Source organism: Rhinichthys klamathensis, unplaced genomic scaffold, assembly GCF_029890125.1.
Source record: "Rhinichthys klamathensis goyatoka isolate OS25496 unplaced genomic scaffold, OSU_Roscu_1.1 h1tg000191l_1, whole genome shotgun sequence".
Classification (NCBI taxonomy): Eukaryota; Metazoa; Chordata; class Actinopteri; order Cypriniformes; family Leuciscidae; genus Rhinichthys; species Rhinichthys klamathensis.
Genome location: NW_026606717.1, coordinates 5,950,391 through 5,975,165, shown reverse-complemented (window position 1 = coordinate 5,975,165; position 24,775 = coordinate 5,950,391). Strand labels below are relative to the sequence as shown.

Genomic DNA, 24,775 nt, shown 5'->3' with positions numbered 1-24,775 from the left:
TCAGCCTGAGCGCGAGAGAGATTCGGGGTGAGAGCGGAGAACGGGAGGATTTAAATACCTCTAAGCGGGCGACCTGCTCAGCCCTTCGGGTGTGGGAGGGTGACTGTTTTGTGTCTTTGCTAGACCGGGGGAGCAGGGGGTGGAGGAGGAGGAACGGATAATGAGCTATTCTTGTACCAGCACAGGCAACAGCCAGGACCCATCGAGCTCTAAGAAGTCCGGCGGCGTTAATCCCGGTAGTTGCAGCAGCAGCAGCGGAGACACCAACAGCAACAACCGCCACAGCATCCGCGGCAGACAAGCGAACTCCAACCCTGATTTAACCGAGGCCATGAAAGTCAAGAAGGGCTGCAACACGACAGACGTCGGAGTCCCCGTAACCAGAGAAGAGGAATTGCTCGGGAACAAAACGATCAGCCCGGAGGATGTGCTGGGATTGCAGAAGATCACTGAAAGTAAGTGATCGAGTGGATCGGAACACACTCGGAATATTTCGCCAAACATCGTACATTGTCGGGAAGCCTTTGAATAGGTTGCGCTTTGTGTCAACGCATTGTTTCAGTAGACTTGAGTAATCACATGCAGATCCTCTTGTTTATGAACACTTTATGCTGTAATCGCCATATTGTAGCAATTGTGGATCACTGGGTTTCTTTAATAAGACAAAATGATTAAATAACTTGCTTGAGAAACAAATTGAGGCAAGCATTTGGTGGTTTAATACAAACCAGCAACATACTGGTGTCTAAATATTGCGTTGCAGTGCATCAGTGTAGCTCAATCTAAAGGCCTTTATAAGGGTTACTGGTAATACTGCTGAAATTGAACTTATCAGCTAATGGATGACTTTGGAAATTGAAATAAATAAATGCCATTTCCCAAGGATCAACTATAATTAACCTCCTCTTGCAGTCCTAAGCATGATTAGGTAACAGGTGGCCAATAAGCCCTCCATTACTCTTTTTAAAGGCCCGTGCAATGGCTTATACAACATCCACATCCCATGAACTCTTTATGAAGAGGCTGCATGTAATCCTAACCTCTTAGAAATGGCTCCTAAAATTTGCATTCTAATCAATCAATGAATTATATTCGTGCTCAATTCTAACCAGTTTGAGAATTCAGGACTTGTAAAGGATTTCTGAAATGTTCACACCTCAATCTGTTCAGGCCGTTTCTGGCGTCACCTCTGTCTCATTTTGTCTCAACCTTTCTTTTTCCTGTTTATTTACACAGTCTTTGCTAAATTAATTGTAGGCTACTTCTACGTCCTTTCATTGGCAGCCATTTTTTCTCAAAGCATCATTATTCCCCATGTATGAAGGACCTGACTCCGCTATGAACATGCTTGTCAACCAACACCTCTGGATGGTTCCAAGTTTTTATAATTTATTTAGGAAAGATATTTTAATTGGTTTAATAATAATTTAGTATTCCAGTAAAGTTCGATATCGATTGAAGATGATATCAATTAACTGATAATGACCAGATGCTAAATATTTAAAATTAGGCTACTTTCAATAATTAAAAAAAAATCAAGGATTTTAAACAAAAATCAGATTTTTACTTGCCCTGTCAATATTTTTTGCCATGCAAAATGATAAATTATATGTTTAGTTACTAGTGCTGTCATTAATGCCACGTTATGTATTTACAAACTTTTATGTTAGATGCAATTAATCAATTTGACAGCACTATTAGTTACAATAAAAAGAAATTAATTTAAAAAATAATTCATTACACCTGTTTTCTAATGTAAAATTTATTATCAGGTATTTCATTTACAATAATTATGTAACCCCAAAACAGCTATTAATAATTATTTATATTTATTATTAGACAACAAAAATAAAAAATAATAAACTCATGCCCGAAAATTGTATCATACCATCATAACCCTGATAACCATACAGTGCTAAAGTGACATATGTAAATAAGCAGGGTCTGGGCTTGGTTTTTGCACTTTTGTGGAAAGTTTGTAATGTGCCCTATAAATGCAGTACATGTTTGTTTCTAGTCACTCAAACAGCATGTTTATTTGCTCAAAGCAGTTACATCATTTCACCTGTTTGCAGTATTTGACTTCATGAGCCTGTTGGGCCTCTCTGAACATCTGAAAAATTCTGCCCACTCAAAGCAACAAACCTGTGCTTGTTCTCACAGAACACAAGTCATATTTTTCTTTCGATAGATAGCCTAGCTCTGACTCATCATGCAATTCAAACCCCAGCTCTGATTACTGGAATTTTAGTGCACAAAAATCTTGTCCTCCTCCTTTTGATCAGTCAACATGCAAAATGTTATTGTTGTTCACTCATGCTTTAAAGACATTTTTTTTAGATATGAAAAATTATTCTAATATCAGTGCTATATTAATAATTTCAATTCAAATTAATTTATATGAATCTATTGCTGAGCCATTAACATGACATATCTTCGGAGAGCAATTGACAGAGGACATGTGTTGGCACCTGATTATTCTCAGACTGACCAATATTAGCACCTTCAGAAAATGCATTGCTTGCTCGGTAATTGTCGAGGCATATGTTGAGATTCTTACCATGGAAACCATGAAGGTGGAACAGGAGACCCTTATCATCACCTCATTAAGAGCAAGTTTCCCGAGACCTGGAGCTTTAGAGAAGCAGTTATATGTAGAAATGTTTTCAGAGGCACAGATCTAATATAATAAGAGTACTATTCAAAATGATTAAAATATATTTCTTTCCATCTATGGTGTAGTTAAAATATTTATAATATAGGCTAGATCTCGAAACATTGTCCTAAAGTTTAGTTCCTAGCCAGTCCAAATTCATCAGGTTCAAACTTTAGATTATTCCACCACCTGTTGTATGTGTATTTGCTTTAACACCTGGCCTTCTATCCATTTGCATTTGATGATGCTTTTGTCTTGGGTTGGAATTATGTCATCTCCAAATTGCCTTATATTGAGCAACATTTCCTGTCACTGCAGAGGATTTGACATTATGAAAATGACTATTTCTACAGTCAGCACCAGGAAAAGGAAGTATTTGAAGGTCACAGGATGTTCGATGAGCTCATTGTTTTAAAAAATTTGTAAATGTCATTCCTGAGCATGACGGTCTCAAATTTACAATATGTCGGTATCAGGCCAATAACTTGCTACTTGTTACTTGCTTTTAGGCCATTAAAGGGATAGTTCACCCCAAAATGAAAATTCTGGCAGTAATGACTCACCCTCATGTTGTTCCAACTTCCAACCCCGTAAGACTTTCGTTCATCTTCAGAACACAAATTAAAATATTTTTGATTAAATCTGAGAGCTGGCTCACTCCTCCATAGGCTTCTATTGTAATTGAAACCTGTCGGCCCAGAAAGTTAGTAAAAACATCGTTAAAATAGTCCAAGTGGCTCAACCTTAAGCTACTGTAGTTCAGTTTCCATTTCTGTGCAGGCTAATTTCTAATTGTCATACCAACAAATAAATGTTCCTTAGAACTGGTTCTCTTTGAAATACAAACACACGTATCTGTAATCAGATGCATATTTAAAACTGGAATATAATCAAATTTTTACCTTTCAAAAGCCCTTCCAATATTTATCCTTGTTTTCGCATTGGCCCGGTTGCAGTCTCTTTTTCTGTAGCCACTCCGAAGTCTTTTGCATTTTACAGCGGGTGAATCTCCTGTTGTCACTGGTGATTGTCGTTTGAACCTTTCTGGATCCGCCATCATATTGATAAGTTTAATTATATCAAGTGTTGTGAGAAAAGGCTATAAATCTCCACCTCCAACATCCTCACACGCAATATAGCCTACTAGCCGAGACTCCTTCTTTGTGTATACAGATGTGACGTAATGACGCAAAGACATGCTCGAATCTCCCGTGGAAATCCACCAGTACCACTGGAATTAAAAACATTATTACAAGCTTACCATTTTGAATCGAGCTAAGGCAAGCAGATAGTTTTGAACACTGGCTGGTTATGTACTTGCTCAATTTTATTTTGGATCATTTTTAACCCAAAAAAGTTACGGACTGCAGCTTTAACTAAACAAATGAATCGTGGCTCTTGGCGAGTAAAATACACTTGACCTATTTGTCTCGAGGCCAAATAAAATATACAGACAGTATAAATTTAACTCTGAACCTTGAAAAATATATAATATTCATATATTCAGTCTGAATGACAATGATCCACATACTGCAGTCTCTAAGTGTTAAAGACAAACAATCCCCCTGTCCTTTTCTCGTGAAGTGTATAGCCCTTTGGCTCCACTGACTAAAGTCTTTGCTTTAATACCTGCACTTCATTGTCAGAATCGCTTTGAAAATCATACTGGCTAACATGCATGTTCATGAGCTCCAAGAGGCGTTTATTTTAAATAAAAATTAAGAAAAAATATTAGAAAAGTGGAAATTCAGGACCAGATTAACTAACAGCTTGCGCCAGTGCAATCCCTCTTTTGGTATTAAAACTACTCTCAGGATTTTTACTAAAGACACAGTAAAAAATTAGCGCTGAAAATGCGTGGACACAGTTGTTTTTGCAGCTGACCTTATTGCATGCATTTGTATGAGTTTTCATTTCAGATGTAAATGAATCGCGCAAGGTTATTTACTAAGATTTGCGCTTGTCAAATTTACTGGTATTTGCGCCACCTCCCAATAAAAAGCATGTCTTAAGCAGACGCTACTTTGTGCTGCTCTTGGTACATTGCGTTGATCATTTTGTAAATGATCTGGCTGCGTCTGTGTTTAATTTGCACGTTGTCAGTAGATCACGCTCCGAACTTTCCACTCCCATCTGCGCTATTTTGGAATCTGGCCCACAGTACCTAATGGGTATTTAATAGTGGGAATACAGTGTTTAACAGGCAGGTGTAGGGGGGGGGGGGCTTTTTAGGGATAGGGACAAGTAATGTCCCAATAATGCAGCATCCATTTATGATTTTAATAAATATAATCATATACACTGAATATGACATTATTATTATTATTGCATACTGCATTCTAATGTACTAGATACGCTGTTAACAAAGTGTAAATAGCATCAAACAACAATTTACAATTAGTGTAACATAACATAAAGGTTGTATTATTAGCCTTTGTGTTAAAGGTAGGCAATTTTCAGAGAGGCTAGCAATAGCTAGCTAGATGGCGTTAAACTACCTCATGTCTCAAAGCACATAACATTACAATAAAATTAATATAAACAACTTAAAGAGCACTGACCTGTACCACCGGACTGCTGCAGGTTCATTGAAACTCAAAAAGTCAAGTCAAACCGCTCCGAGTATAACGTCACAAGTTTCCATCTCTTCCAAATTACAGTAATGGTGTGAATGCAGCATAAGCTCGTTGTTTTGGTTCAGGAGGAACTGTAGAAGGTGGCTGCTGTTTCGGTTGCGATGCTCGGTGACTGAAGTCTGGCTAAGGGGCCGTTCACACAGAACAAGTTTTTCCATTCCAATGCACTACTTTTCCATTGTTTTTCTATGTAAACAGGCGCTAGAAGGGCGTGTGTAACCGCCGCAGTTGCGTCTTGCAGCGGCACTCAAGTTAAAATCAGTTCAACTTTTAAAAAACGCATCATGAGACCTTGCATTTTTCCCCCCATTCCATAGCCCGCGTCTCGTGTTTTTCAAAGCAAAAACATGTTGTGTGTGAACGAGCCCTAACTTTGCATTAAATGAAACGCGCTGATGACGTGTAAGTTCTGCACGAGCAGGTGCGCGGAGGTGTGGAAATACACATTGACAGGCAGGTAGGACATCGTATCATTGCATTCGGACCGAATTCAATGATCGGACAAACATTTTATGGTCCTACACCTTCCACATACGTATAAATACATTAAGACCACTCAACTTAGTGATTGCTATCAGGATGTGAAGAGATTTTCAACCAGCAAAACAAAAAATGTCTCTGGAACAAATCATCTACCCTGCCTTTAATTATCAGCACAGGTCTGAACAGGCCATATTTCCAATTGTACATTATAATGTATTTTTTATGTCTTTTTCTTAGCTTATTTGAACTATGATTTTAATGTAACAATTGTTGGCCATAATAATAATTATTTTATAAAATCAATCCCGGAGCTCTTCAGATTCTTGAAAATCACTAAACTGTATTAGGACAAACAGTTCATTGGACTCAATATCTTGATTGTTTTCACTTCTCTCCCTTGTTCTTTGTTTTAAACAGACATCGTATCTATATCTATATTCTCTAGCTATTTCACTCAGTTTTAAACGTTAGTCATCTGTAAGAAAGTGTTCTTGGTTATTGGAACTCAAAATAAAATTACATGAATTACTATGCACATCTGATGAAAAATAAATGCAAATGAGTGCATTCTACTTTTAGGGTCTTGGTGTTGTAGTACATGGACAAAATCCTTGTCCTCTCCAGTATTCATTTCCAATTTAAATATAATATCCTGTTCCTGTTCTAACTCTATGCACACAATTATCAGAAAGTAGTTTATACGAACACTGTACTAGCAGCAGACCAGCGAATCAGGAAAAAGATCATGACTCTTCCTAAATTCATCAACTACATTGTTATTTTTTTAAGACTGCATTCAACACTTGAATGCACACAACACTTTGGATTTTTTTTGTTAGCCAGCTTGTTTGACTTAACTGGATGTCTAAGCATATTCTTTCAACAGTTTCTGCACTGTTTACGTCTCGCTTAACTCTAGGTTGGATTTGACTGCTTATGTGTGTTTTTTCAGTTCGGTGCCAATTCTGTTCTTAATTCTAAATGTGACCCAGCTTCAGTGTTAATCTATCCAGATTCTATTGCCATTTATTCAGACACTTAATAGCTTTGACTTCTGCAGCAAAAAATAAAAACACTGCTACATTTAGATACTCGAGAATGATTATTACCTCAACTCCCAGTCTTACCCACTTTTACAGACCTGTTACTTTACAATACGATTTTTTGTTTACCTCATGAAATTAAGAGAAATGTAAGACTGAATTAGTAGTAGTGAGGTTATTCTATTGTTTGATGGCATGAAATGAAAATATTTAAAAAATGCATGTTATTGATTTTATTGTGAATGATTCATTCAACCATGCATACGTTTCCGATGAAACAACCGTGGAAACAGCTCTGGTGATGTATGCTGGACTTCTCTAATCATTTTGTCTGCTGAAACCATGCCCTTTCTTACCACCTTTTTTTCTCTTCAAAAGTCTGTTTCATTTTGATGTACACCAAAAACGGATGAAAAGATCTGAGACTTTTAACATTTTAAATGTTCAAAATACTGTCCTCAGTTCTGCAACCAGCTTGTTTTGAGCCATAAATGCCATGAGACTTGTAATCACACAAATTTAGGACTTATTACCAACCCCCACCCCCTCCCATTTTTTTTTGTTAGTTTTGACTTTAAAAAACAGGTGAGAGTGGACTGCATCCCTTGTCCCTTTGGTGCTCTCCACTGTCTGCTCTTACTGTCATCTCCTGTGTCTATATCTGCACCTCTAAATTCCAGATGGCTAATCTGCCAAAGCTTAATACGCTAAAAATGTACACCACTTCTTTGCAACCCAGTGTCTTTAGCATGGCCCGGTGTAGTGAAAGATTAAATCCTCCTTGAACCGCAGAGCAAAGCTGTTCGTAATGTTGATAAATGTGTTCCTTTTGACAACTGAGCATTATTCGGTTTTGAATAGTATGGTATTATATTGTATGTTTTATCAGACACCCTTCAATGTTTTGATATGATTTAGTATCCAAACTCTTTAGTCTTTAGAACATGGATGATGGCCTGCTAGTTTGGCAGGCTAATCGGTTGGCATATTAACTGAAAACTCAAATAGACATGTTGAATTTGACTATTTGTGGTACATATAATTATTTGACATTTTGGTTAAAGGTGCAGTAGTCAATTTATGAAAACGCTGTTGAAAGTGAATCCAGAGCACAACAACACACTTGTAGCCAATTAGCAGTAGTATACACTCATGATGGGGAAGGAGAGAGTGAGCAAAAGGGAGATTTGAAGAATGACTGTAGAAAGAGAAATGGCTGAGAGACATTACAAAAGAGAAAAGAGGTATATCACTGGAAAAAGGTTTGTGATCAGGCAAGAGCTTTAGGACCCCTGTTAATATTAGTAAAGATTTCCAGCGCTGGAGAGACCTAAGCAGGAAGGCCTAAAAATAGACACTGAGGTTGCGTTGTTTCTACTCCATACGTGAGTAACATTGGTTTTGGTATGTTTCACTGTACCAAGATATGCTGTTGCTGTAATGTTGGCTAAAGTAACAGGACAGTTTTGAGTGTCATTAAAGCATTATTTTGCTTCACTTCAGCTATGATAAAGAGACATCCACTCTTGCATTGCATGTTTGTGCATTTTGGGGGCGGAGCAATGAAGGGAGGGGTGTGTTTGATTGGGTTGATTTCAAATATCAAGTGTTTCTCAGAAATCGCGTACTGTACCTTTATAACAATGGGTGTCATTTCCTAAGTGTGCATACACATGAATTTGTGCATGAAATTTGCATATGAATGTTTTCCCAAACAAATCGTGATTGCCTACCCTACCTTTAATTTCAGAGAGGCTAGTAATAGCAAGCTAGCTTTGAAAGCATGAGATCCCACCCTTCCTTCAGCACGTCTCCAAAGCCACGTCTCCTCCAAAACACATGAACATGCACAGCCAGAGCAGAGTCTGCAAAGCGTCACAAGAAACGGCGTTAAATTACCTCATGTCTCATAACATTAAATAATAATGAATGTAAACAACTAACAGAGTCTTACTTGTACCCCCATTCAGACCGAATGCCATGATTGGACAAACATTTCTTGGTCCTAAGACTTCCACAAGATCTATGTAAAAGAAAAACATTTATTTTATTTTATATTTAGACCACTTTTATTATTGATTGGTATCAGGATGTGAAGATAGTTTCAACCAGTATAACAAAAAGTGTTAAAGGCACAATATGTAGGTTTTTTTCGCCACAAGAGGGCGCAGTTTCCAACAATAACAAAGGCGTAGGTTTATGACGCAGTGATGAGCTGAATGATGGGACTTGCTGTCAAGCTGATGGATCTAATAATGTTTATGGATGAGTGCAAACATTCATGTTTTTTAACATTACAGTGGTATGAAGCAGGCCGCGATTGCCAAAGAGACAGATATCACATGCGAGTCCCGCGGATATAAAGGAATAAGGACATGTAATTCTACCGAACTAACCGCAAGTGCTGGATTACTCACACAGGTCAGTTTATTAGACAAATTAAACTTGTGAGGTAACGCAGCGCTGCTTCACTTGGTCTAACGTTACACTATCACACTAAACGGCATTTAAATGTGTGTTGAAAGTTATAATGTTATACTACGTGTTAGTTCGTTTGCTTTACGAAACTAGCAGTGAGCTAGATCAACATTAGAAAAACATACTGACCATATTCTAACATTTCATCATGTTGAGCTAACGTTATATAACATTGATTTGTTTTATGTACATTTGCTCACCTGTCTAATAAAGCTGTCAAGTCCAAGTTAGTCGCCGACGTGGAGCTATCGGCATCTCAAAAACGCCACGCTGATATTGATCCTCATTTTAGTTCTCGTTTGTCCCAAAGTCAGCTGCTTGCCATGGTCTATGTTTGAAAGAAACAAGAACTGCGTGCCGCTAAACGTTACGCACTACTACGCAGTTGTCCACGTCTGTCGCCATGGTTACGTCATGGCTATGGCAGTATGAACGGAAACTGAGGATAGCGCGGATATTGCGTCATTGACAGGCGACATTTTTTTCCGGGACGGCCACTTATTTAAAATTGGAATTTCTCTGAAATAAAAAATCTTTGGAGACTTTTGGGATATTGTAAGTACACAACTGCAGGACATATATCACACTGTGCAAGTGATGTTTGGATATTTTATTCCAAAATTCTTACATATTGTACCTTTAATGAAAAACATTGCCTACCCTAACTTTAAGCTATAACTTTTGTACTAAAATTTATTCTAAATTAATGGAAAAATGTAAGCCTTACTCTGCCTTTAGATGAAATTCCATACTGATATTTACTTTTAAATTGTTCATATGCAGTGAAAGAGTAAGAAAATCTGCGTTATATCTCGAGCTGTGAGGTTTCTCTGTATAATAACAACGCAGATATGCGTATATACAGATATCAATGTATTTTTGCCTATAATTTGTAATTTTCATAATTTTCTTTTTGGCAAAATTGGCCAAAAATGTCCAAATTGGTACATCCCTAAAACAAACTGAGATGATTCAAGCAGTAGAGTTGAGTGGAAAAAAACTGGAGAAACAATCTTGCCATGTGAGTCATTTGCATATATTTACATATTTGTATACTGCTAGAGTCTGCAATCAGAGAACGGTTATTTAATGACACAGATTTGTTCAGTTTTGCTTGAGGATGTGCACACAAAGAAAGAGCGGGAGTTCACGTAATGCACTCTTAGACCGTCCACTGCCTGTGACTTCCTGTTGCCCTTTTTTACTTGAGTCATGTTTTTTTTATTCTTTTTGAGCACTTTAAACTCTTCTGTCATGCCAGTATGTTGTTAGTCTTGTTTCCATGGTGTGCTCACAGCAGCCTATCCTCTCACCCCAGCGCTACTTGATGCTAATGCAGAATGATCCAGGGTCACTCACGTTAAAACGGCCAAAGGCACGGCGGTCATGTCTGTGCTGGTCATGAAGCGAATTTCCTGGCTGGGCGTTTACAAAGCTCAGTCTAAATCTACCGGACATGTGTAATTGTGACCTCTATCAGGTTCTCTCGTCCTACAATGTGCATGTGTGATTTTGTCATAAGAACATCAAGTACTTTTTGAGGTTTTTACATCCTGTTCGTGTGCATGTGCAAAAAAACAAGCGTTGTAAGACTGTGCAAAACAGTTAGTTGTCTTATGCTTTCAAAATGACAAATATTCTGGTCACCTTCAGAGCGGCTACTCAATGTCATCTAGATCAGTGGTTCTCAGCTGACCCTGTCAGAACAGAGCTGTGACCTGTTTTAGGGTCATGATCTACCAGTTGAGAATCAATAATCTAGATCTATATTCTTTGAAATGTCAGTTAGTGATAGTTAACTGCTATAGTTAAGGGTTGTTTTGTACTTGCGGTGAAGCATCTAGTTCTAATATTTGTTCACCTGCTCTGAACATACTTTAAAAGGTAATTTGTTAGAAAAACACTGTGTAATTTCATGTCCGTATTAGTGATTACTGAATGGCTGTTCACTTATTTTAGCTTTGTCAGACCTTGTGGTTGTTTATTTTGCTCATGATACGGTTAACAAGCCGTTTTTCAGTTTATGACTGTTTTAATGTAGCAAACATCTGGTGGTTATTTTTGTGGTTGGGCTAGTATGGTTACGAACATATCCACAGCATGTTTTAAACGGGTGGTTATGTTGCGCGTGGCTTGCGCCTAAAGGTCAGAAAAGTACTGATGTTCTCATTTGAATCAGTCATGTTTCGTACACATCTCTGTATCTCTGTACTTGTGCTATAAGGGCTAATATGTATAGTTTAAATCTTCACAATCCAAGCCAGCACAAAGGTCTTGACTTTAAGCAAGCAGGATTTGTTTTGTGGGGGGTTTGTTTGTTTGTTTTTGTTTGTTTGTTTTGTCTTTTGTCCCTCACAAATGAGTATTAATACCATTCATACTTTTGTTTGTTGGACACTATATTTACAAATAAATATCACAATTTTTCTGGGATTTTATCATTAGCGATACATTGACGTTATTTTGCCGAGTGTGTTTATTATGTTGGTATGTTTACAGGTTAAGGACTGCAGTGGAAAAACTTTAGGAATCAGTTTTGATATTCATTGTATTCTGTGTGGTGGTCAGTTCACAGCAGTGACCGAAATCATCTTTTCGAATAGCCTAAGTTAAAATGGACCTTTTATGGCTATTTTGACCTTTTATAAGGGCAATTTTTTTAACCTAATTAACTGTAAGCATCATCTTTTGAGCCACATTATTACATTTAATCAATACATTTAATTTAATTCAATACATTTAAAGACACGATAGGGCTGTTACCAATCAAAAGAAATCAGTATCAACACAATTCATCTTTGCAATGCAGAGGAAACACAGAAGCTGCATCTTAAGTGGCATTAAGATGTATTTTTACACACAAAACGTTGAATATTGAGATTTGAAATTATTTAAAAATGGATACTCTAAATGTGAAGTTAAAACCGCCAGTAAGTGGTATGTGTTTCAACCGAACGGCTTGACTGTCTTAATGAGTGAGTCATTGAATCATTAATTCAAACGATTCGTTCATTCAGTAATAAAACACCCGTGAAAGTCCTGTGGCTTTGTTTGGAACTATTTTCGATGAAGAAACAGAGCGAAAACAGGCAATATTGTGTCTAAAAATGTAAGTCACTTAATAACTTGTCTATTTAACTGTTATATAAAATATAAACATTTTTATAGAGGCGTCTTGCCCCTTTATAACATTGGGGGTATTAAATGCATTTTAATAGACTAAATCAGAAAGCGTTCACTCTAAATGCTCAAGCGCATTAGTCTAACCTAGATCATCTAGTAGTCTATGCGTTTACTAGGTGAGCTCTTGTAAAATGAGGGACATACTCTAATGTCAGATTGTACATTGTTAAAACAACAAACACGATATTATTGTAGACTCTATATTGAACCCTATGTATGTGCTAGCAAACTATCATTGCTTGCATAAGCACCACAGCTCAATATTGGAACTCCTAGACCATGGCTCTGACAAAATGTTGTCTGTATTCATGCATCTTACAGGAGCTGTTGAGTAAAACCCTTCCGGCACGCTCTGTCTCTGCCCACCGTGAGACATGTTAGTGTGACACCGGCTCATTCCCGACTCAAAGACACACACCTGCTACTCTGTGCATTACCTCACTGATCTGGGCGATGTGCCTGAGAGCGGATTACAGGTCACCTCTTATTAATGTACTGCTACACACACTTCTAGCCACACTCGCGCAGACTCCATCAGTCTCTGTATCTCTCTTGGACAAAAATCTGGCATAGATGAATAGCCAGATGGAGCGATGGAGTGGAGAGGTGATTTTGTACAAAGTGTAATTTGTAGTCAGTGAACAGAAGTCGATGTTGAATTAATTTGTGTTGCTCTAAAGGTGTTAGTTGTTATGTAGCGGATACTGAGGAATTACATCTCTGCGTTAATCCTCATTACTATCGCTGTCATTCACTGCACAGATTATTAAGTGGGTTTAAGATGAGTCAGTTATTATGAAAGTCTCTGAATGAATGTAGATCACCTAGTGCCGCTGTAACACACTCCTCAAAGCAGGTTTTGAAAGTCTTATGACAGACATCAAGGATTAGCTGCTGTACTCATTTTTTTTGTTGCCTTTCATTTGCATAAAGTTAATCATTTCTCTGCTTTTTGATGCACTCACCATGTTCTCCTCCCCTGCTAGAATGAATTGAAATGTAAGTCCATCAGTGGCAGCTCGTGGGTTTTAAAAAAGAGGCGGCACACTAAATTGTAATGTCTGGGGATCCCCTGCCGAGGAGGATGATGACGATGATGTTTATTATTATTTGCTTAACTGCTTTAAAGGGCTTTTTGGTCACTTTTAGACAACATTACACATAGTACAGCAAGATAATACAAATATAATTTCACTCACCTAGCCTATCACTTGAAGCAAACATCCATCCCTTCTCAAATGTCCGTGTTAAAAGAGCGTGTTGGGCCGTTTAGTAAAGCTGATTGCTGTAGCCCATATATCCAGCTTAGGCATGGAGTCTTCCTTCATTTTTAATTTGTCAATACTGTTTGAATGATAGCTTGGTAAATTTGTTGGCAATCAGATATTCAATATCGCTACTCTCCATAATTAATTGACTAGGTGGTATATTATCAGCGTATATTATCAAACTAATCTCACGTAATTTACGTCTTTTCGATGATTGGTTGATAGGGAGGCTAGCCTCCCCTGCTATGTAACTTTTCTCAAGTGCTGAAGGTGAAACACTCGATGGTGATTGGCTATTTTTTTTAACCAACTGAGGCACAAGAGGTCGGCTATGGATTCATTTGCCTTCTCTATCCCTTAGCGGTTGTAATCATGCCGGCAGATTCGGCACGTCCGTGAGAGAAAAGCGGTGCTTTCGATTTCATTAACATGTTATGGTGTTACAGCGGTGAAATTACGAAGAAAAAATACACATTCTGAGCCATGAAATGGAATGAATACCTGGGAATTTTATTAACATTAAATCATCCTTCTTTTATTTTCACCTCAAAATCTTGGGCTAGGCTGTGCTTCCCCTGACGAGCTGCCACTGAAGTCAATACTTTAGACACACACTTTACAAAGTACCCTACCTATGGGAACTGAGAGCCCAGTACTGACAATAAAAGTAAAGATACCGTTTGTGATAATCTCATCCTTTTTGTGAGTTAAAAAAATCATAAAACAAATGTGCTTGGAACTATTTTATATTTAAACAAATCTGTAATTTAAAATGTAAAAAGTCACTGATTTGAAAAGTGAACAACAAAGGGGCAGTTCTGTTATTTTGCACTTACATTCCAAGACTTAATGCGCGGATCATTTGGCATACAGTACCAGATTGTTTTGTTCCGTCCAATGCTGTTGTTAGCACTGTCTATCAGATTCAATCATGCATTTAAAAACGGTTGTCAATCCAGAAACTTTGCAATGTGTAGGTATAGAAGCATGAAAAATGTATACTGTATGGTCTAGAGAAAGCGAGCAAAGATCGCTGCCATTATAATCATTGAAGCTGTCAATTACAATCTGAGGTACGCAAAGTTGCACTTATGCCAAAACTCCCGTCCATAACTGTGCAATCTATCTAGAATCTATTATTGACGTTTATACTTAGTTGGATATAATGGCAGCCAGGATTCATGAGCGTGCAGAACTCGCGTCGGGGTTTGAGCGGTGTGGAGCTGATTTTTGACTAACTTAAAAACCTCTGATTGGCCAACAGATATACTGCCAACATATATTCTAGAGAGCTCTGTGTTTGCATCATGGGTCAGACAGCATTCCATTCAGGTCAGAGTCTGTTTTTCTGTGCTGTGTGATTAATGCCATTACAAAACCAGATGGGAAAATGTATGATTGAGGACTGTGTTTAGTCAGTTGTAGTTACATCACAGTGTTGTGCAGCAGAGAGAGAGAGGTACACAAAACCTGCCTGCCATTTAAATCTCCTGATCGCGTCCCAATCCGCCCCTGCCATGCTGAGACGCCTTAAGCTGCTTAGGGCCTAATCTGGGCCCTGGGCTCTTAGGGGAGCACATGTACAGTGTCCGGAGAGGAGGGGCTAAACTGTGGCATGTGACCAGGGGAATGCACCTTCTTTCAGGTGGGCTTATTTCGAATGCATGCTGTGTTAAATCCATTCATAGGCTGGATCTTGGTGATAACATGTTATTGTGCGTGATTGTGGACAATTTTATGCGGGTTTGTCTTTAGAAAAGCAGACACATTAGATCGATGCATTCTTTCTAAATGGTATATTAGAATGAATGTGTTGCAAATAGGGTTTTGTGGTATGTCAAGTAATTTGTAAATATCAGAACCTTATGAAGACAGTGTGGTTCAGGTTGCTGAAGCCAACATAAAGTGTGAGCTTTTTTGGTTAATGTCTCCAATTTAATGTCATACAAGTTTATACATTTCCTGGCAAGCTTTATTCTTCAACAGTACTCAAAAGGCATAAACTGAAATGTACGGTCAACATTCAGAAACATTTTTAAAAGTTGTAGTAAAATAAGTTGTATTCTCATTTTCATTGCATCTAATTGACATAATTAATGAATACGCTTGTTTGATGAAGCTATTAAAATATTAGGTTATATATTACTAGAAAATGCCTTTACACGTTATTACTCTCACAATTTGACTTTTTAACATTGTTTGCAATTGCATACAACAAGAAATGACCAAATTTGAATTAATTAAGGGAAAATTTGAAGGAAATACATGGATGTGAGAATAATAACATCCTAATTAATTTCCATCATATCAAGTCTGGCTCTAAATTTCCATCTGGTTATGGGCAATTAAAGTGATCCACAAATTAAGTCAACTCTCATTTTACAAATGTAAATTTATTGCATACAGGTTGCAGGTTACTGCTCCCTCTTACCTAAATTACTTCAGACTTATGTGCCATCCAGAAACCTGCGCTCTGCTAGCGAATGTCGTCTTGTGGTACCATCTCAAAGAGGCACAAAATCTCTTTCTCGGACCTTTCCTCGGCTGTTCCCTGTTGGTGGAATGATCTGCCTTACTCAACCAGAGCTTCTGAGTCAGTAGCCACTTTCAAGAAACTGCTGAAGACATATCTTTTTCGGCAGCACTTGATTCAGTAGAATTAACACTTTCTCTTCTCTTCTATTCTATAAAAAAAAAAAAAAAAAAAAAACTGCACTAAAATTAAACTGAGAGGGGTTATAGCACTTACATATTGTTGTCCTACTGTTAGTTCAACTGCTTCTATTGTTCTCATTTGTAAGTCGCTTTGGATAAAAGCGTCTGCTAAATGAATAAATGTAAAATGTAAATGTAAATGCAAAATGTGTTAGAATGGTAATGTTTATGTTTTCAAAGCTGGACAGTGTTTACAGTCGTTTTGTATGTCAGCCTACAAATGGTTTTCTTGGTGTCTCTGAAACAAATAACATACAGTACTACGTCATCCTGAGTTTTCAAAAAACAGTTATCAGTTGTTATACAGAAGATGTTTTTCGAAACAAAGATGTGTTATTACAATGCAGACACAATTAGAATAATAGCTGAAAACCGCTTTATTTTGTAACTTAAATAACATTAGCCCTAATATGACCGCTCCCCAGAATGTGTGCTCAGGAAATCACACACACAAAAAATCTGAATATTAAGTGCCAACAACTGTGCATTTTAATAGATGGCTCATTTGCAATTTAAATGCTGCTGTTGTGTAAGCCCTGGTGAATTGCATGTGATGTTTTTATTTGCATTATTGTTTGTCCCTGCAAGGCTTAATGCTGTAAATAGGGTTTTCCCCTTTCCCATCTTTATCTGTCCAGGGTTTGCGTTTCCCAAAAGCATCGTAAGCCTAAGTTGATCGTAGAGACCATTGGTGGCAATTGTTCTACGATCAACTTAGGTTAGCGATGCATTTGGGAAACGCAGCCCAGGATGGTTCAGTTGGTGTTCATTTACCACTTTAAAAAAAAAGAAAGAAAAAAGATGAAGCTGATACTGCTACTGTATAAAGACCCTGAAGTTTGTTTGAGTGCTCTGAATAGGAAATTGTGATTGACAGCACTTGGCCTAAAATACTAATTGAATACCATTGCTCTGTGTAAAACATAAGGGTGATGACCCGAATTATTGACTTGAAATGGCTTATTTTTAATGTAGCCTCTGTTTGTCTAAGCAGGGTCTAATTTATTTGTCAAATAACATCCCACGGGAACAGTCATTCTGGCATCTCTAATGAACTGCCTAAGAGTGAGTCAGAATTCCGTTGTGTACAATTCATGGGTACGTCTCGCAAACCATACCCACAATGCACTACCTACAGAGCAGCAAACACTAATTGGCACTGTCACTTCTTATGGTTGTGGGGTTTACTGAAGCAAAAATAGTGCAGACTGAGTTCATGTGTGTTTACATTGCATTCTTGCAGGTTTAGTGGTAACAATGAAGGTCTGAAACAGACAGATCTTGACCGTTTTCACTGCCGCTTTAAGTCAAGCGCCAGGCCAGGTCATTTTTGGTTGTAGATATGACGGATGCTATGTAAAGTGAGTGACTGCATGGATATCTGTAGCATACTGCAGTGTTTTCTTATTTAGGAGTCATGTGCAGTCACGTCTAGGAGACTGCTGCTAACGTTCGCTATCAAATGTCATCGCCATGGTAAAAGATCATTAGTTGTGTCCCAAATGATGCACTATGCACTTATACATTTTGTATTCAACCATGTAGTGTATGAATTTTATAAGGTTATTTTGAGTCTGATTGATACCCCCTCCGCTACATAAATTAAAGCTGTGACAGTTTTTGATTAGTGTATCATCCGGATATTTAAAGTACACTTTTTCTTTTTGGAATTTGAAATTCAGTGTATATTAATAATCAGGCAATTATAATAATGCCTCTGAGTTTGCATCCCTGGATGTTAAATGCTTATCAAAACCTTTTTCTTTTTTTTCCCCACAGACTATCTGTGTAGTCCGGAAGACAATTTGTACAATATTGACTTCACACGTTTCAAGATCAGGGATATGGAGACAGCAACCATACTGTTTGAGATCACCAAACCACCAACCACAGGTGAGTGTGAGCGGCCACTTCCAGCGGGTGACCGATTCCAGTCATGTGATCAGCAGTATGGAGAGAAGATCAAATCAGTTAATAATCCGCTGCAGCAGTGAGATGTGATATGCTAATATATTAGATATATTTTGTCCCTAAAAAGGTGCTTGTAGCGCGAGGTTACATTTTACAATATGTAGTAATTTAGCAAGTCATTTGGCTTTTGGCATTGTATATTACAAATATTATTACAGGACTTTTTATGACCACTTAAAAATAATATAGCAACAAGCTGCAATTATGAGGCCAGGCACATCAAACAGACTGAATTGACAAATGAGCAAAAGCACAATATTAGGCAGAGCAGGTCAAAGGTTCTGTGAATTTTTTTTATTTTATTTCTTTACCCAAGGTTTTATTTCACTAGGTAAAACCAGTTCCAGAGTTATAAAGGGGTATTAATGATTTTCTGAACACTAGGTGGTACTGCAGTCACATGAAGTTTACTGAAATGGAACAGAAGACTGAAATAGGATGCGATTCATGAAGTAATGTGCAGTGAATGTGAATGATGTGCATTCACAGCTTCAATATATATATATATATATATATATATATATATATAACAAAAAAGTAAAATGTCTGCTTGTCTCTGCTGTCTTGATTTAGTCTTTTTAACTCTTGGTTACACAATCATCATATACAATTATGAACAGACACATACCTGTACATCAATTATGTTATTTAATTCTCATTGTGATGTTAGTCTCTTTTTTTTTTCCAGATAAAGGAAGGGATAAAAGAGATGTTGATCCAAACGCTGGGCGGTTTGTACGTTATCAGTTTACGCCGGCTTTCTTACGGCTACGTCAAGTAGGAGCCACGTAAGTACAGTTTTTAAAATTAGTCAGTGTATATACATTACCATTCAAAAGTATGATGTTAGTAAGATAGTTACAAAAATACATACACATTCACACACCGGCCACTTTATTAGGTACACCTTGCTAGTACAGTGTTGGGCTGCCTTTAATTCTCCGCGGCATAGATTCAAGAAGGTGCTGGAAACATTCCTCAGAGATGTAGAATCACACAGATGCTGCAGATTTGTTGGCTGCACACATCCATGATTGCGAATATCCTGTTCCACCACATCCCAAAGGTGATCTGGTGACTATGGAGTCCATTTGAGTAAAGTGAACTTGTCATGCTCAAATTAGTTTGAGATGATTTGATCTTTGTGTCATGGTGTGTTATCTTGCTGGAAGTAGCCATCAGAAGATGTGTACACTGGTCATAAAAGGATGGACATGGTCAGCAACAATACTCAGGTAGGCTGTGGCGTTTAAAATATGCTCATTTACAAAGAGGCCCAAAGTGTGCCAAGAGAGTATCCCCCACACCATTACACCACAAGCACCAGCCTGAACCGTTGATACAAGGCAGGATGGATCCATGCTTTTATGTTGTTTGCCAAATTCTGACCCTACCATCTGAATGTTGCAGAAATCCAGACTCATCAGACCAGGCCACATTTTCTCAATCTTTTATTGTCCAATTTTTGGTTAGCCCGTATTAATTGTAGCTTCAGTTTCATGTTCTCATGCTGCTGTAGTCCATCTACTTCAAGAGTTCAGAGATGTTCAGAGATGCTCTTCTGCAGACCTCGGTTGTAACGAGGGGTTATTTGAGTTACTGTTGTCTTTCTATCACCTCGAACCAGTCTGACCATTTTCCTCTGACATCAACAAAGCATTTTCACTCACAGAACTGTCACTCACTGGATATTTTCTCTTTTTCAGACCATTCTCTGTAAACCCTAGAGATGGTTGTGTGTGAAAATCCCAGAAGATCAGCAGTTTCTGAAATACTCAGACCAGCCAGTCTGGCACAAACAACCATGCCACGTTCAAAGTCACTTAAATCTCCTTTCTTCCCCATTCTGATGCTCAGTTTGAACTTCAGCAGATTGTCTTGGGCCATGTTGTCTACATGCCTAAATGCATTGAGTAGCTGCCATGTGATTGGCTGATTAGATATTTGCATTAACGAGCAGTTGAACAGGTGTACCTAATAAAGTGTCCGGGGAGCGTGTATAGGAAAGAAATTAATAATTTTATTCATCAAGGACAGTAAAGACAAGGACATAGAAAAAGATTTCTATTTTATTCAATCTTTATACATATACACACATGACATATATATTCCTGTCCTTTTGAACTGTCTCATCAAAGAATCCTGAAAAATATTAAGCAATACAACTGTTTTCAACATTGATACATATAAGAAATGTTTCTTGAACAGCGATCAGCATATTAGAATGATTTCTACTGGAATCACAGTAATAAGTTATAAGCAGCCTCAGTGAGCAGAAGACACTTTTCAAAAACTAAAAAAAAAAAAGTTACCAACCCCAAACTTTTGAATGGTGATGTATGTTGCCCTTTAATGCACCATTTTCCTAGAAACCATCAGGTCAAGTTCAACCAATCAAAACTATATTTGTTCAAATTTTTAAAAAAAACGTGCGGAATATAATTAAATATTTGCATAATTAGATCATTACTTGAGTCCTGTCTTATCATATTGTCCTCTCTTGCAAAGAGATTACACATTTAGAAAATAAACTCAGTAGCACATTAAAGGACAGACAGTTGATATTCATTAGTTGAGCTGTCTCATATTCCACTACAACAGGCGCATGCGTATTAAGGTCAGACATAATAATCACAACAAAAAGAGCATAAATAATTTCTCTAAATTAAACCTGTCGAATAAATCACATAAGCATGCTAAAGGGCAGAATGTAGAGGTAGATGCAATAAGCTTCTCATTATAAATAATGTATCCAGTTCACGTAAAACATTGAGGAAAGGAATGCTGAACAGTCGTAGGAAAGTTAATAAGTAAACAACTATCTAAATTTCCCCAAGTGAAAAACTACATATAAATGAACACTGAAGAGCCAGATCTCTGAGCTGAATATCTTGTCTACCTTGTTTGTGTTTTTAGTGTTGAGTTCACCGTAGGGGACATCCCCATCAATAACTTCCGGATGATTGAGAGGCACTATTTCCGTGAACAGCTGCTGAAGAGCTTCGACTTTGAGTTTGGCTTCTGCATCCCCAGCAGCAAGAACACCTGTGAGCACATCTACGAGTTCCCGCCGCTCTCGGAGGATATCAGTAAGTGCCATCAACATGGTCAACGGAGGTTGGGGTTGCAAAGGTTTTTGTTTTGTAATAAAAAGTCTCTTATGTTCACAGAGGCTGCATTTATTTGATCAAAAATACCGTAAAAACAGTCAATAAATATTACTACAATTTAAAATGACTTTTTTTTCTGATTTGATATATTTTAAACGTAATTTATTCCTGTGGTATATAGTTCAAATACAAATGTCTACGCAAATATATAATGATATTCTGCATAGATTCACTTCGTAGTAACTTCACCCTACTGATTATGAATTTGCACATAATACGTGTGTGTGTGTGTATATATATAATATATATATATAGATATATATATACATATTTATTTGTGTGTATATAAATATGTGTGTGTGTATATATATATATATATATATACACACACACACACACATGACATATATATATATATTTATGTGTGTGTGTGTATATATATATATGTGTGTGTGTATGTATGTATATATTAGGGCTGTCAAATGATTAATCACATCCAAAATAAAAGTTTGTTTACATAATATATGTGCGTGTACTGTGTATAATTATTTTGTATATAAATGCACACACGTATATATTTAAGAAAAATGTTATTTATATATATAAAATGTTTATATTTATATAAAATATACATTATATATAGGCTACATTCAGTCTATATACAGTATATACATGCAAATATTTCTTAAATACACATGCATGTGTGGGTATTTATGTATTAAAAATAATTATACACAGTACACACACATATATTATGTAAACACAAACTTTTGTTTTGGATGCGATTAATCGCGATTAATCGTTTGACAGCCCTAGTATATATATATATATATATATGTATGTATGTGTATATGTTAAAACTTATAAGTGCATGTATGTGTGTATGTTAATGAATGTTTATACATTTTAATATATATATATATATATATATATATATATATATATATATATATATATATATATATATATATTTATATATACACTGCATATGTGTATGTAAGTTATTTTAACTTGATATGATAATGATGTGAAATGAAAATGATGCGTTGCATACTTAATTTTTATTTCAAGGATTTCATCCTTTTAATGAGGTTCATTATTATATCAAAACCATTTATTTACTTCGAGTCATTGAATGCATTAATTGCTTTTTAAATATATTTTTAATACATTAATAGACACAGACAAGTAATGAACATCATGTCATTGACCTAACAGCATCTATGAGCTTTTAAGAAAGCTTCATAATTATCACATTATCTGCATATCTCAATGGTGATTTGAGCTCTCTGACGTGTTTTCTTTTATTTCAGTACGTGAGATGATCCTCCATCCTTACGAGACGCAGTCCGACAGCTTCTACTTTGTGGACAACAAGCTGGTCATGCACAACAAAGCAGATTACTCGTACAGCGGAGGCCCGTAAGACAGCGGTGGGACGGGACTGAGGCAGAGAGTTTGACTGACAGACCTAAGAACCAATCACATGTCTTTGTCCAGCAGTCACGCCCTCCTCGAATCAGTGTCATAGACGACTACCTGCAGTGCGCCATGCCTGTTTTCGAGATCTAAAGTGTCGTATCATAAGGTCTTGTCCAATGCATACATATCCTATTGTGATGTCACACTGCCATTGTTCACATCAGCAAATATAGATATTATATTATATTTTGTAACTTCCCCCAAACATGAGCAAATTCACTCTAGTCCCATGTTTTTTATGGGCAAGGCACTGTAATGTGAATGGTACTTAGGTTTTACTATTCATTGTGAGCATGTGTGTGTATGAGTGGGGGTTTTGATTCCGCGTGTGTGTGTGTGTGTGTGTGTGTGTGTGTGAGACAGTGAGTGAGTGGGGGCGTCTTAAGTGGGCCGTCCTCACAGTTTAACACAAATAAGACTATATATTGTTGATGTTGAGTATTACTTTCCCTGTCAGAATAAGCTACATCAGAATTTCACACTTGTGAACTTTTCATCCTAAATAGAATATAATATGATTTTATGGTGAGACCTTGACTTAATTGATAGATTTGTGTTGAATTAGATATATTTTGATACGTGAACAAACTTGCTTAATTTTGAGACGTTGATTATTTGCGTGGATAAAAACAAAAATCAAGCAAAAAATGAAGTCAAATCAATCCAAAAGGAGTTTATGGTGCACAACCGTCATGAATATGCAGATACTAGGAACTTTTGCATCCAAAGGTCTGCGTAAAGTACATAATTCATGCTGCGAACGAGCGGTTGTGTGGATAAAACAACGTTTGTGCAAAAAAAAAAAAAAGTCTGCCGAAAAGGGAACACGGCACACGCTACAAGCCTTGACGTTTTAAACGTCTGTGGTTCGTGTGGTTTCTTTTTGTCTTTGTAAAAAACAAAAGGAATGAAATATCCTGCTGTCTAAAGAGGAGTAGTTCAAAGAGATCAAGAGATGGCGTCTCTTCTCGTCTCTCCATCACACATTCCAGTGAGCCAGAGCCCTCTCAGCTGTTTAGTGCACATAGCAGAGGTTAGGTTTTACGTCTTATTCAAGGAACCTTGTATTCATAGTGCAAAAAGTGCATTTAGGAGGAGGATTTAAAGAAACTGTTTTTGGTTTATGAATAAGGGGGAAGCTTTCAAGGACTTGTAAGTGTGTAAAATGGAGGAATAACTTGAAAAATGTTTCTAGTCAGACATGTAACAGCTTTATTTATAATTGTGATTTATTGTAAATGATTTTCAGAGGGGAGAAAATGAAACATGTTTTGGACAGTTCAAACGCCAGTGTGGAATAAAAGAGAAATAAATGTATATGTTGAATTTTTTGGGAAATTACTGAAGTTGTCTTTATTTTCTCATAGCCAATTATTTTGAACAAATTCTTATTGTTTAGCACTAGCAAATTTAGATACTTTATTTTATTTGAATTTTAATATACACTACCGGTAGTTAAATTAAAAAAAAAAAAATTTATTCAACAAAATAATTTGTGAACTATCAAAGCAACTTGGGGGAAAAAGTACCACGGTTAAAGCAAAAATGTTAAGCTGAACAACTTTTTTCAACATTGATAATAATAAATGAAGACTGTTAGTAATGGCTTCTGAAAATTTAGCTTTGCCATTGTAAGAACAGATTTTCCTGCTAAGACAAAAGCTGAGATAAAACTCACCATAAAGCAATAAAACGCACCCTGGACAGAAGATCGCAAAGACAGAGCACAGGACATTGTCTTGTCCAAACG

General features: G+C 37.0%; 1 protein-coding gene across 1 annotated transcript; it reads left to right on the top strand.

Annotated features, from left to right (window-relative positions):
* unc119b (unc-119 homolog b (C. elegans)) lies at positions 1 to 23,364 on the top strand. The gene is made up of 5 exons (XM_056262212.1): positions 1 to 455; positions 18,242 to 18,355; positions 19,122 to 19,221; positions 21,350 to 21,522; positions 22,857 to 23,364. The coding sequence occupies exons 1-5, from the start codon at positions 161 to 163 to the stop codon at positions 22,967 to 22,969; spliced, it is 795 nt and encodes a 264-aa protein (XP_056118187.1). The 5' UTR covers positions 1 to 160; the 3' UTR covers positions 22,970 to 23,364.
* The last annotated feature ends 1,411 nt before the right edge of the window (positions 23,365 to 24,775 follow it).